This window comes from Archocentrus centrarchus, chromosome 10 (genome assembly GCF_007364275.1).
Source record: "Archocentrus centrarchus isolate MPI-CPG fArcCen1 chromosome 10, fArcCen1, whole genome shotgun sequence".
Lineage (NCBI taxonomy): Eukaryota > Metazoa > Chordata > Actinopteri > Cichliformes > Cichlidae > Archocentrus > Archocentrus centrarchus.
In genome coordinates this window covers 24,959,292-24,971,965 of record NC_044355.1, presented here as the reverse complement: position 1 = coordinate 24,971,965, position 12,674 = coordinate 24,959,292, and the positions used below count along the sequence as shown (strand labels likewise).

Genomic DNA, 12,674 nt, shown 5'->3' with positions numbered 1-12,674 from the left:
AAACACACTGGAAGCTCCATCATGGTTTGGAGCTGCATTTCAGCCAGTGGTGTTGGAGATCTTGTCAAAATTGATGAAATTATGAACGCAGAAAAATACCATTAGATTTTGCTCCACCGTGCCATGCCATCTTGAATGAGACCGACTGAAAGCAGCTTAATTTTTCAGCATGACAATGATCCCAAACACTGTCATGTAAAAAGCACACCTGGATAGAAAACGCACACAGTGGAGCACTATCAGTTATGGACTGACCTCCCTAGCGCCAGGACCTGAACATTATTGAAGCAGTGTGAGATCATCTTGATAGAGAACAGAACAAAATATAGCCAATATCCAAACTTAAAGAACTTACAGAAAGCTGCCTCAGAGAGTTCAGGCTGTGTTTAAGGATAAAGGTGGTCATATCAGATATCAACTTTCAAGCACATTAGAAATGTGCAAACTCTGTTTTTGCCTGATATCCTATATTTCCATGTATGTTTGCACATGTTTCGATAAATCTCCGCACCTACTTTTCATTTTCCTAACAAGATGTCAAGAAATGAGGTGTGCTCAAAACTTTTGCACAGTACTGTAAAACAGGTCATTTCTGATATGTGACATGTTATTATGCATTCCATAATTTTTGTGTAAATTAAGCCAGATCTAGGCTACAGAACAAATAACACACTGAATTCATAAACAATAAAATACTCTAATGGTACATAAATTGAAGCAAGCACAAATCGCATTTTATTCACCTGACCATCACCAGTGTCTTACCATGTGTTTTAAGCCATTAAATGGTTAAAGTATATAAATCAAAGCTAATCTGTTAATGATCAACAGATCCTGTAAATCCAGTCACCAGAAATCAATGGGTCCACAACCCCTCTAATTAAGCATTAGTATCTTTAAATGATTTGCAGATTTAAAACTTTTTTCTTTTGTTGACATCCCCTCAGGTTACAGTATGGGGATTCTTTGGTATTTAAGCTGTAACCAGTTTGGCTCTGGTGGAGTGGAGGTGGGGCAGGTGGTGGTGGTGGGGTGTCCCTGTCCTGGAATAGCTCCCCTGGACTGGAATGCTCTGGGTAATGTTTAGCATTGGGGTTTGATTGGCTGGGACGAGAAGCATGCCTGTCTGTGTCTGTGTTGTGAGAGATAAGTTTTAGCTATCAGAAGGTTGTGGAATCTGTGCAGAGAGTCAGGGAGGACAGATCAATCATTACGCCCGTTTGGTAACATCCTCACTGTGGTCACCAGGTTGACAGCTGACTACGTTGGGGGCTCAGCCCTGCTTGTCCACACCTTGTTGTTGTGGCTTCTGTCACCTTTCCCCACCGCTTGTGTGGCTGTGTGTGTGTGTCACACCATTGATCGGTTACCAGGCTTTGTGAAATCTGATCTGCCTCGTCCATCTCAGATCGGCAGAGCACAGACAGGCAGCCCATTAGCCCTCGTGCTCTGCAAGGTTGACCTTTGAACTCCAGTCCCCTGTTTGACCGGAATGGACTGAGAGGCTGCGCGGGGTCAGCATTTTGCTAGGTCATCGTAGGCTATCAGCAGCTATCTGTGTATCTGAAAAAAAAGCAGCGACTTCTCAAGATCTATGAACATTACTGGCTTGTATTTAAACTGGTGCAAACAAGCATTTAGGTGCTTGCAGACACACTCATGAGATGTACGTACGTTATGTAAATCGTGAAATTTACATAACAAATTAAAGAAAATTGAGGAGACAGAAGTGGAGCTTGAGTTAGGAGATGGAGTAATGACTGCACTGAAGCAGACTTGTACAGTCAGGCTAACAGGAGTGTTTAAGCGAGGGCATCAGACTCCCACGGCCTAGCCTGCTGGAAGTGATGGCCCTGCAGGATTCCTGTGTGAACCTTGGGTTCCTGCTCTCGCTCCCTGCCCAGCAAACCCAAATCTCTGCCACAACATCCCCGACAGGAGGACTACTCCCACTGCTGTGTTTGCTCAGCTGCGCTGGCTTTGTATCAGTGTATCAAACCCTCTTGTTTCGGCTCCCTGGCTGTTTTCTCCCTCTTCTTCTGTTTGGTTTCTTTTCTTCCAACTGTTTGTATCTTTTTCTGTTCTTTGTTTGGCTTTCACAGCGTACGTCTGATGTTTTTCACAGCAGGTCACAGGGCTGAGGTGAGGCAGCTACCTGCAGAAGTCTCATGTCTCCTGCCACATAGTGTCACGTTGGTGTCAACATGTACAGTAGTCATGTAAGTACCTCTCTGCTTTGCCTGTGTTTGGACCATGATTGCTCTGATTTGCTGCAAAAGAGGCCAAATCTATTCATTTGGTTAGCAAGCACACACACAACCAACTTAACAGCCATTTTTTTTTTTTTTACAGCCTGACTCATAAATCCAATTTAAGGTAATTTGAATTTATCAATGTGGACACAGCCTCATTTCAAACCACACAAATTAAAGTTCATTTTGAGATCCAGTTTCAGTGTGTGCGTCTAACCTGCAAAGATGCGTAACCGTTTGCGCCTGGGCGGCGGCCCCAGCCCCGACACGCCCGTGCATTCGTCTTCGTCATCGCAGTCGCCGCTCTCGAATCCCTCTTCCCCCTCATCGCTCCACCCGTCCGCTCCTGCTCCACGAGACCGGGCTCTCCAGCGCTTCTCAGACACTGTCACAATCTGCAGCAACTGTGGGACAAACAGGAAGCGGTTAAAGGTAATCACGTTAGAAAAATGCACCCTCAGCCTCTTCATGAGTCATTCTGCGGCTGCGGAATGCGCCCGTGCATATTAAAAGTTTAACAAAGCTGTGAAAATAAATAAAGGGTGTCTCTTGATGTGAGCGTGTAGTGTGTGATTATAACAGCGTGAGGGGAATTCCAGGCAAAAAGTCGGTGAGATCTAAAAAGGTTGGTATTTACCAAACGTGTATGATAATCACCAGGGAGGAAAACAGTTTTGTTATCGGTGCCAGTTTTGTTATTTTTGTCCAAAACGTGATTCATTCAAAGGGCTGTGGCTTTCGGTCCATGTAATTTGCTGGTAGAAAAAGAAACTGTGGGGTAAGCAGACTGGTGTGATTGTGTTGTTACTGGCAAACATCATTGTCTTGAGCGGTTGTCTCAGGGCAACAAGGATAACACCACATAACACACTCTGCCCGAGTGGACATCAAGGCCTCCTCATCTAAAAATAAAAAGCTGGATGTGAGATTAGGAAAACTGAATCTAAATGGTTGCAATATTTCAAGCTTCTTTTTTTTTCTTCTTATTTTGCAGCATTTTAGCTCTAAAGGAAGATTTGGCTAAGATGACAGGATAAAAGACAAATGATAAAAATTGGTAAAAAGACCAAGAAGGTACAGTATAATGAAAGATATATATACACACAAGCTCTAAGGTTGTCTATGTATGCAATAGAAATATCATTTTCAGCATAGCTTTTATCCAGTTTGGCCTCTGGGCTGTAAAAGCAGTTGCTGTTTGACTTAGACGATTTACAGAAGCTCATAATGAGTTGTGCAACACATTCCTTAACCTTTTCTTCCTTTGTTTTTGAGAAATGTGGGAAACCCATCAACTCATAAATCATAAAAAAAGGCCGAGAGCTATAAAGCTATTTCATTAACGATGTTTAAATTCCAATCAACCTGGTACAAAAGAAGAGAACTTCACACATTTAATAACTTAAATCGAATGAAACATCCTTGAAAAACCCCATTCAGTTACTTTTTTGTGTTCAAATGAAAAGGAAAAAAAAAATCCTGTCTTGCATCCATAGGTGAAAAAAAATGTGTGAGTTTGGAGACAACCTACACAGCCACACTCTGACCATCTTTCGGGCTCCACAACACATGATTGAGAGCCCTGCCAAAGTAACAGATGTGCTAAATTCCAGCCGCCTGCCCTCTGAGCATCCTCTCATCTCACCCGCTCGAGCTCCTTCTTGTTTGTTTTTTTTTTATTGATTTCCTTCCTATCTGCGTAGGTCAGCATGCATATTTTGCTGTTGTTTTTAGTTGTTTTGGGGAGAAAATTGAGTTCATATGGGCCCCGTCTCAGGTCAGCTGCAACGTCTGTCTGGGCTCAGAGTGTGTGTTTGTGCGTGCGCGATAGAGAGCGGAGGTATAAAAACCCAGAGTTAATCACAGAATTACGTCAGTCGGAAGATAAACAACCCTGTTCCCTTCGCCTCCACATACAAACCAGTCAATCTGGGTTTTACAAGTGACATAAACTCTAAATTTTGGAGAGGGAACACACATCACCCTGTTCCCAGCACGGCTGTCCAACAAACCTCCATTCATTTCGCAACATTGAGGCCATACACGGATGATGACCACAACATTTTTAAAAGCCTGGTCACTTAGACCAAGGGATGGACAAACAGTAACTCTCAGACATCGCAATGAGGATCCATAGGAATATTTTAACTTCTTTTTGAGGCTGCACAGTGAAGCACCACCTGCCGACAGAGCTGAGCCCTCATGAAAACACCCTGTTATCTTCCAGAGGTAAACTCTCCACATTATGAATGGAACTTTAATGTACTGAACTGTGTTAAAGAAAGATTTGTGTTTGTCTGCATTTGCCAGAGTCCTCCATGGGTTTACCAGGCTGGTGCTGAAATTCCTCCTAATAGTTTGTATCCTGGCAACTTGTCCAGACTCAGGGAGGGGAGGGGCACCTTGCAAGCCTTGTTAAAAGGCAAACAAACACTTGTAAAGCAGGGAGAGAAAGAGGTGGCTCCGAGTATTTCAGATCAAAACCTAAAAAAAGGAACGAGGAGAGAGGGGAAAACCATTGACAACAAACTGCCCTGTTTAGAGCTAACTGCCATGTGCAGCTCTTCACCTCGCAGTATACACACAAACTCTCCTCAGCACATAAACAGACATGCTGACGTCTGATTTACTATATCCTGATGTTAGAAGATACAAGGCTAAGAGTTCGCAGTCGTGCAGGATCTGTTAGGTATTTTGCACTTAGTGGGGCTTTGAGCTCAGTGCTAATGTGTCAGCAGGCTAATATCTTCACAACGACACTGCTGACATGCTGCTGTTTGTCAGGTTTAATGTTTACCATCTCTGTTTGGCATGTTAGCTAATGTCACAATCAGTTCCTTTAAAAGAATAAATGTTTTGGGTGAATGACCAAATTGAATCACTTAGAAGCTCTTAGTCAGCTGCAAGCAAACATGCAGGGATGTATTCAGTCCCTGAAAGAGTAATTCAAGTCATTATCCTAACATGGAGGCCCTTTACTCCAAGGTAAAGGTTAATGTAGCTGAGGGTTAATGGAATACAATCAATGGCCTGTTTCTTCAAACAGAAACCACATGAATGCAAACAGACACCTTCAAGGTTAACGCTGTTAAAAAAGTGAGATGATCGCCACAGATCTCTTAGATGAAATGCCCAACTTTACCACAGAGCAAAAATGTTTACAGCTTATTAGAAGAAACTGCTTTTGTATCTATAGCCAGTTTTTCCCTTCGTAACAACTGTACAGGGATGAATTTCACTTTTAACTCACCCACTTACATTTTATTAAAGGTACAGTCTGTCAATTTTTTTAGGTTAGTTGATAGACAAAAAGAATAAAAACACAAAGGAAAAATACAACATGACTGCCATCTTAATAAAACCTCGTCCTCTTCCTCCTCACCTCAAGCCTCATCTCCTGAGCTGAAGTCGAGGCTCTATCACACGAAAACGTGCATAAACATGCTTATTTATTCTCAATATTGTTGCAATTACTTATTGTCGGCAGATTAGACAGGTGACCCTCCCGTCTCAGGATAGCTGACAACGAGCCAGCTAAACACCAGCAGCTGGTTATAAACTAGCATTATGGCAGCTAATGTTAGTCTTGAGCATCCTTTAAAAAAAAAAATCACACTTTCCCTCTGATAAACAGTTTGATTACATTCTGACATCATATGAGATTTTATTCACTTCAGTGTCAGAATCCAACAACATTAGATCAACTTCAAAGAAAGTTTCGCCAACAGTGGCAAAAACAGCAGCGCTTACTGACAGAAAAGTTCAGGATATCCTCAACAACTCACTTCAGTGTCCCTGTCATTGGACAGAAGTGAGCTTCACTGACTCATCGACTAGCATTGGACTTCTTTCACAACGTTTTAACCCCTCTTCCAGAGTAAATAGCTGCGGACACATATTGACAATGGATCAGAAAAGTAGACTGACAGCCTACACTCACTACAGATGAACGGCAGCCAGAGTTGTTTGTCCCACAGCAGCCACAGTAGCTAGGATTATGCAATTTAATTGGAAGGGCTAAGAAATCAAATCAGTTGACTGCAATCTACTGACATCTGGTGGTGAGATTTTACACACTGTACCTATAACGCTTACATTAATAGGGGCGGGGCCACTTTGAGCGACAGGTAGGTGGCGACTAGGCCAATGGCTCTTATTAACAGCAATAAATATAAATGAAAAACATGTAAACGTGCCAGCTGAATATATCAATAGCAGTTTACACTGTGTCATCCAGTCGGTGTGATGTGTCTAGTGTGTAGTGTCCGTGTGCTTGTCACCACCACACCAGTGGTAAGCGCTGCTGCTTGCAGCTCTGTGGAAAGGAGGGCCAAGTGTGTAAGTCCCTCCCTGCCATTACATAGCCTCTTCGCTAACAAGCCTCTTCGTGGCGACACAAATCAACTGTGCACCCTTTGGACTCGGGTGGAACTACAAGGGAACCAGAGGAGATCCGACCCCTGGACGTGCGGCACTCGGGCCCACTGGCGTGTGAACGTGCCCTGATGCCCATGAGCCAAATCCCCACTATGGGTAAATAGCAGCATTGCCTTGTGGTTGCCTCGGGAGTGACAAAGGCCAAGGGAATAAACCCTGACAGAAAATCTGGAGCGGTGCCTTGAAGACAGTTGACTGGCATTCTTGTCAGTTTCCACATTTGTCAAAGAGACATCACTTCTGATTCACCTCAACTTCAGAGCTCCAATCACTGATGAATTCAGTGAACACATTTTTTCCAGAGGAAATCTTTTTAATCAACAGAGTCTTGGGATTTTGGACAGAAAAAAAAAACAAAAAACTGGTATGTATGTCACTACTATTGGCCTGCTCACATTTAGTAATTAACTGTGAACACAGCACATTTTGTCTTAAGTCAGTAGGTTGCATAAATTTAACCCTGGTAAACTTGAAATCTCGAAGGACTAAGAGTTCAGTCTGATGAAGACAGGAATGCCTTTATCGTCATGGTAGTAGTAGAGGGGATCCCAAAAGTCACTGTGGATTCACTATTTAGAGACCACAAATATGCCACTTGATCAAGTAGGTGTAGAAATATTTCACTGAGTATGGAAAACCTTTAACCTACCAATGGCACTAGAAGCAGTGTTATGGGAATAAGGCATTAGATCTTATGGATACTACTGTTAAACTTCATGATAATGCAAAAACTGTTAAAATAAAGTGGACCAACCGACCATCACTGCTACTGTTACAAGTTGGCAGGGCTCGCAGAATCTGAAAGTCTTTTTTAGAATTAAAATCTAATTTCAGGCACACATTTGATTGAAGAACGTATCAGTTATAGATGGTGTATATGAGGAACAGATGAAAAGAATTTGATTAAAAAAAAGGGGGGGGGGGGGGTTGAGAGTTAAAAAAACGAAACTGACAATGCAGGCATGGCACTGACCACTCTCCACGGGGGGGGGGGGGGGGGGGGGGGGGGGGGGGGGGTTGGGGTGACAAGGCAGTACCTCTGTGGCAAGGCGCTATGGATTCTGCCCACTGGCTGCCTACCTCTGCTGCGGCTGCGGTAGCATGTAGGGGTGGGGTGTATGTTTATGTCGAAAGTGACGTTGCGCTTTTGGCATGGCAAAGCCACTGCATGATCCGCCAAGAGCATCCAGATTTACCACAAGAGGGAGAAACCTCAAGCAGCTCTGAACTGGAATCTTCTGCAGAAAAGAAGCCCAAAGCAGAAGGAAGCAAATAAAAGGGCCTTTTTTTTTTTTCTTTCTTTTTGGAGAAATGTTCAGCATGTTTTCCATTAGGAGAAGAAATCTGGCACTCTCACTCTTCTCTTCTCTGTTTTGCGAGTAGCATCGGGAGCTGGCTTCCACAGACAGCTGGACACACAGAACATGTAATCAGCTCGACCATAGGCATCCCGCACGCCACAGGGTTCACCTCCCTTTAACACAAAAGTGCAAGTCACACCAAGGAAACATGGGCTCAAAGGCTGCACACAAAGCCCAAACATGTGGCAGATTGCTCAATGCAGGCCAGCCCAGACAGAGACACAGAAACCACAAGTCTGTCACTGCCTCCCACACATGACATGAACTCCACACAGGGTCACTGTTCAACGCGACAGCTGCAGCTGAGCCTCAGAGCCGCTGACTGACCTGCACTGACAGAAATCAACCTGCACTCACTGATCATCAGCTGTGGTCTACACGAGCCGGCACTGAGATCCTGGTTCACATGGTCCCATAAGTCACAGTAAATTTGTAAATGTAGGAACAGCCTAGCTGAATAGGTGATGGTCAACCAGGGATAGGATGAGTAAGAAAAGAAAAGTGCATGGAATTTTTTTTTTAATCAGCGTCTGTGATTGGGATCAGGGCCTGTGTTGTGTCCTCTTCTACTTGCAGAAGACTTGTCTGGACATGCCGCCTGTGACTCGATCCAGATGGAATCTGCAGGGCTGAATGTTTCTATCAATGCTTCAACACATCTACATCACGCCTGCAAATCTAATCTATAGAATTTAAGGATTACGTTCCCAAACAGACTACCGCCCATATGCTCAGAAATCAAGAAATGGTTTCGCAGTGATGGTGGTTTCTATAATTACTCAGAGCTGAAGGCAGTCAGTGACACAATGATGATTAGTTGACCTGATTTATTGGGTTTCAATACTGCTTTAAAGGGGACGTATTATCCTATGCCCAGCTCCATATTTTAAATTTCAGAGTCTTTTAGAATAGCTTTACATGATTCACAATTAAAAACAATCCTTATGTCGCCTGCTGAGAGGCAGGAAGACACTTAGGATCACTTTTCTGTTGCCCGTCTGTCTGTCTGTCTTCAAATTTGGAGGATAAATATGTATTGAAGAGTACAACTGCAGAGCACAAGAGCCATAACCCTACATCCTCTTATACTGGAGTAATTGGAGCACTATGAGTCATGGACTGACCTCCCCAGAGCCCGGATCTCAACATTATTGAAGCAGTGTGGGATCATGTTGACAGAGAACAGAACAAAATGCAGCCAACATCCAAAGAAGAGCTTTGAATGTCCTTCAAGAAGCCTGGAGAACTGTTCCTGAAGACTGCTTAAAGGAATGACAAGAAAGCTTCCTCAGAGAGTTCACACTGTGCTGAAGGATAAAGGCAGTCATACCAAATATTGACTTTCAAGCTTGTTGGAATTATACAAACTCTGCTTTTGCCTTATATACTTTATTTTCATGTATGTTTGCACACATTTCAATAAATCTCTGCACCTATTTCCCATTTTCCCAGCAAAATATAGAGAAATAAGTGGTGGGATTTCCGAGCTTTTCCTTTAAAGACCAAAAACTTTTTGGTGGGTGTCAAAATGTTTTATATGAAGAAAAAAGCCTTTGAAGTTAAATGTGTAAATGGGAAAATGTTTGCTAAAATATTGGTTACAAGTCTCATCAGGTAGGAAACAATTGTTTTGATGGACACATGGGTTGCTTTCAAGCAGTCTAGCCACATTTTCTAAGCTTCCTAATCTTTATTTGGAAGTAAAAAAAAACTCATAATGATCCCGGAGTGTCCGTAACAACCCCTTCTTCCATAGAAAAACTGCCTAAGGACAACTACGGCAAGCCCAGCATGTCAAAGCTGAACAGGAGACCAATTTATACAAAAACGGATGTTTGCATCATACTGTTTAGGTAATAACTTCACTACTTTCCTTTGTCTCTCTGACTAACCTGTACCTCTGTTTACAGCATGTCTGATTGTGTGCACGTGTTAGCCTCTTAGCCTTCTTCTAAGCAATGTTTGCCATATCTCAGAAATGCACGTGTGGAGTATAATTCTATTATAGCCAACAGTAATTGTGTCCAGAACTAAGAACATTAGACCCACATTATAACAAAATCTATTATCCTTCAAGTAATTAGTTTTTTTTTTTATATCATCATGTAACATGTTTAAATCTTCTGTCCTGGTTAAAAATAGATTCTAACTCTCTCCTTTTTATATCAGAGCCCCTATGGTACAAAAAAAAGTACAGCATATTTTTAAAGCAAATGTGCAGGTCGCTGTGTTAGGGAAACACTTTTCATCACAGCCTATTTTTCTTGATAAATGAAGGAAATGGACTTTCCTTGCATCTAATCCGCACATGTCCCGTGAGCTGCTGTGTTTCTATCACGCTGGCAGATATCCTTGTTCAGAGCTTGCAGCCTGGAGCGAAACGGCATGAGAGTGGAAATAAATGAGGCACATCATGGGAGAGTAGAGACAGATAGACAGACAGACGGAGGAATGACAGGAGGCACTTTCCACAGAGTGAGTCATGGAAAGCTCCACAGCAGGCAGAGCGGCGTTCGGGTCGGCGTGCATTCCCACCCGCTCCCCTCGACTCGTTACTCAACTTTTATTGAATGTGAAATGTAAAGAGGAGGAGGAGGACCAGCGCTGTCTCATTCTTCCCGGTTTCTTCTCCCCTCACCCTCCTGTCTCCCTCTATCTGTCCACGGTCCAGTATGTCACGCAACGGGAGCTCAGCCTCAGACAGTTAATGCAGACAAAATTAATTTCCTGATGTTCATTCCAGTCGGAAACAGAACACGCAGGGGGAAAAAAAAAGGAGCAGCTCTCCAGTCCTGCATTAAACTGGGAGTGTTTCTGCTCCACCTTAGCCTGTAACCCTATTTCCAGACTTCTTAGTTTGGACTGAATCCTGAGTGGATGTTTAGATGATGTTGGCAGGGGCTTCTCTGATATTTAATCGATGTACAATAAACTGTTCATGTTTTAGAAGCGAAAAACTTTGTTTTCCAACATGCTCAGATCAAGGCGGCGCATGATTGCGGAGGGTTAACTCCCTCCAGTAGTAAATATATCTGGTATGACAGCAATTTTCAATCTTTTTTGAGGCTAACCAAATGAAAATCTTGACTTATGTCTGTGAATGTGCCTGATTGTCTGTATGGGGTTTAATAGTTTAAAAAGTCTCATTCCTGCTCAGGCCGCTGGTTGCTAAATCAGATTACACCCTGTCAGACAGTCTCTTTTTGTCTGCTGCCCGTCTGCTTTACACGTTATCGCCGTGCTTCCAGAGTCATGTGTTGCTCAGAAATCCTCCATTCCGACATCAGCAGACTGTCGCTGCATGTCCCATGATCACACCTAGTGGGAATCGACGGACGTTCACCGGGGTAAGCGGATAATAAAGGGTGGAGGAGCTATACTTGTGTGAGCTGCAATCAGCTGATGTGTTGTAGGCCAGCTTGGCTTCTAGCAGAAGCACGGGGAGAACTGAAGGTGCTAGAAGAGACAAAGAACTGCCACAAACCGCAAAGCTATAGGGGTCTCGCAAGATGAAAAGCCACAGAGCATGAGAGGGAATGATAAAAATTTGGGAATGCTGACACTTTGACAGGTCCAGCAAGGAACCTCAACTGAGTTGTGGCCCCCAGAGCACTGCCATCCCAAACAAAAGGCGGAGGACGAACAGAGGAGGTCTCTGACCCCTGATGGATAAGACCCTATGATGACCTAGCAGAAACAGGAAACAGGAAGTGTGACCTGTGACCTCTACAGGGAGGTATCCTGTTACACAGCAACATATGACTGTGCCCAGTGACACCAAGTGTGAGAATGCAGCAGGAAGACTCAGCTGTCCGGCTCCCTGACAGTTTAAAAAAAAAAAAAAAAAAGCAAAAAATCAGCAAAGAAAAATTAGTTCAAGAGAATTAAAAACAGCACTGAGCTCAGAGTCACAGGTAAAAATACCCCACACTGGTGTTCCTGCTCAGCATGGCCAGTGCCTGTGTTGTGCTGTAGGGTTTTTATAAGCCGGCTGTGTGATCATTACACCCAGTGGGGTGGTAGTGGTGTGGGAGCAAAGGCACGGGATGGGCCTCAGGATTGATTTTGGGTTGGGGGTGGGGGGGGCAATGATGGAGGGAGAAAGAAGTGGAGGTAAGGAGGAATGGATGGCAGTGGTATAAAGGATGGTTGGGACTCATTAGCAGGCAGACTAATTGGGAGGAAAAGGGCCCTCACATGCTCTGTCTGACCTCACAGTCAGCAGGGGAGAAGGGTAGGGCAGAAGGGTGTGTGTGTGTGTGTGTGTGTGTGTGTTTGAGGGGTGGGGGGTGGCATCTGTTGCTTGGATTTCTCAAGTTAAGAAGCCATAACTGCTCAAATCCTAAACTTACCGTGAAGTCATAAGTCTCCGGGAAAACAAAAGGATAACATGCATGCACGGTGCCCTAACAGGGGGACCAACTCTGCCCGCACAAACGCCCTGCAGCCCCTCAGAGGTTTACACCAGGTGTCACACTTCATTTAAAGAACCCCTCATGGCTTATACCCGCTCACAAACATAGCATGCCCTCTTTCCTCTCTGCTTTCTGAGCTGTCGTACCTCACATACATAAAAACGAGCAGGGCGAGAGGACAGAGTCCCTGAGGGCATATATTAAATAAC

General features: G+C 43.8%; 1 protein-coding gene across 1 annotated transcript in view; it reads right to left on the bottom strand.

Annotated features, from left to right (window-relative positions):
- Positions 1-12,674, bottom strand: part of gpc3 (glypican 3) — a 133,526-nt gene that overhangs the window by 18,030 nt on the left and 102,822 nt on the right. Inside the window, exon 7 of the mRNA XM_030739471.1 lies at positions 2,470-2,656. Coding sequence (XP_030595331.1) covers positions 2,470-2,656 — 187 coding nt within the window. The remainder of the gene's footprint in view (positions 1-2,469; positions 2,657-12,674) is intronic.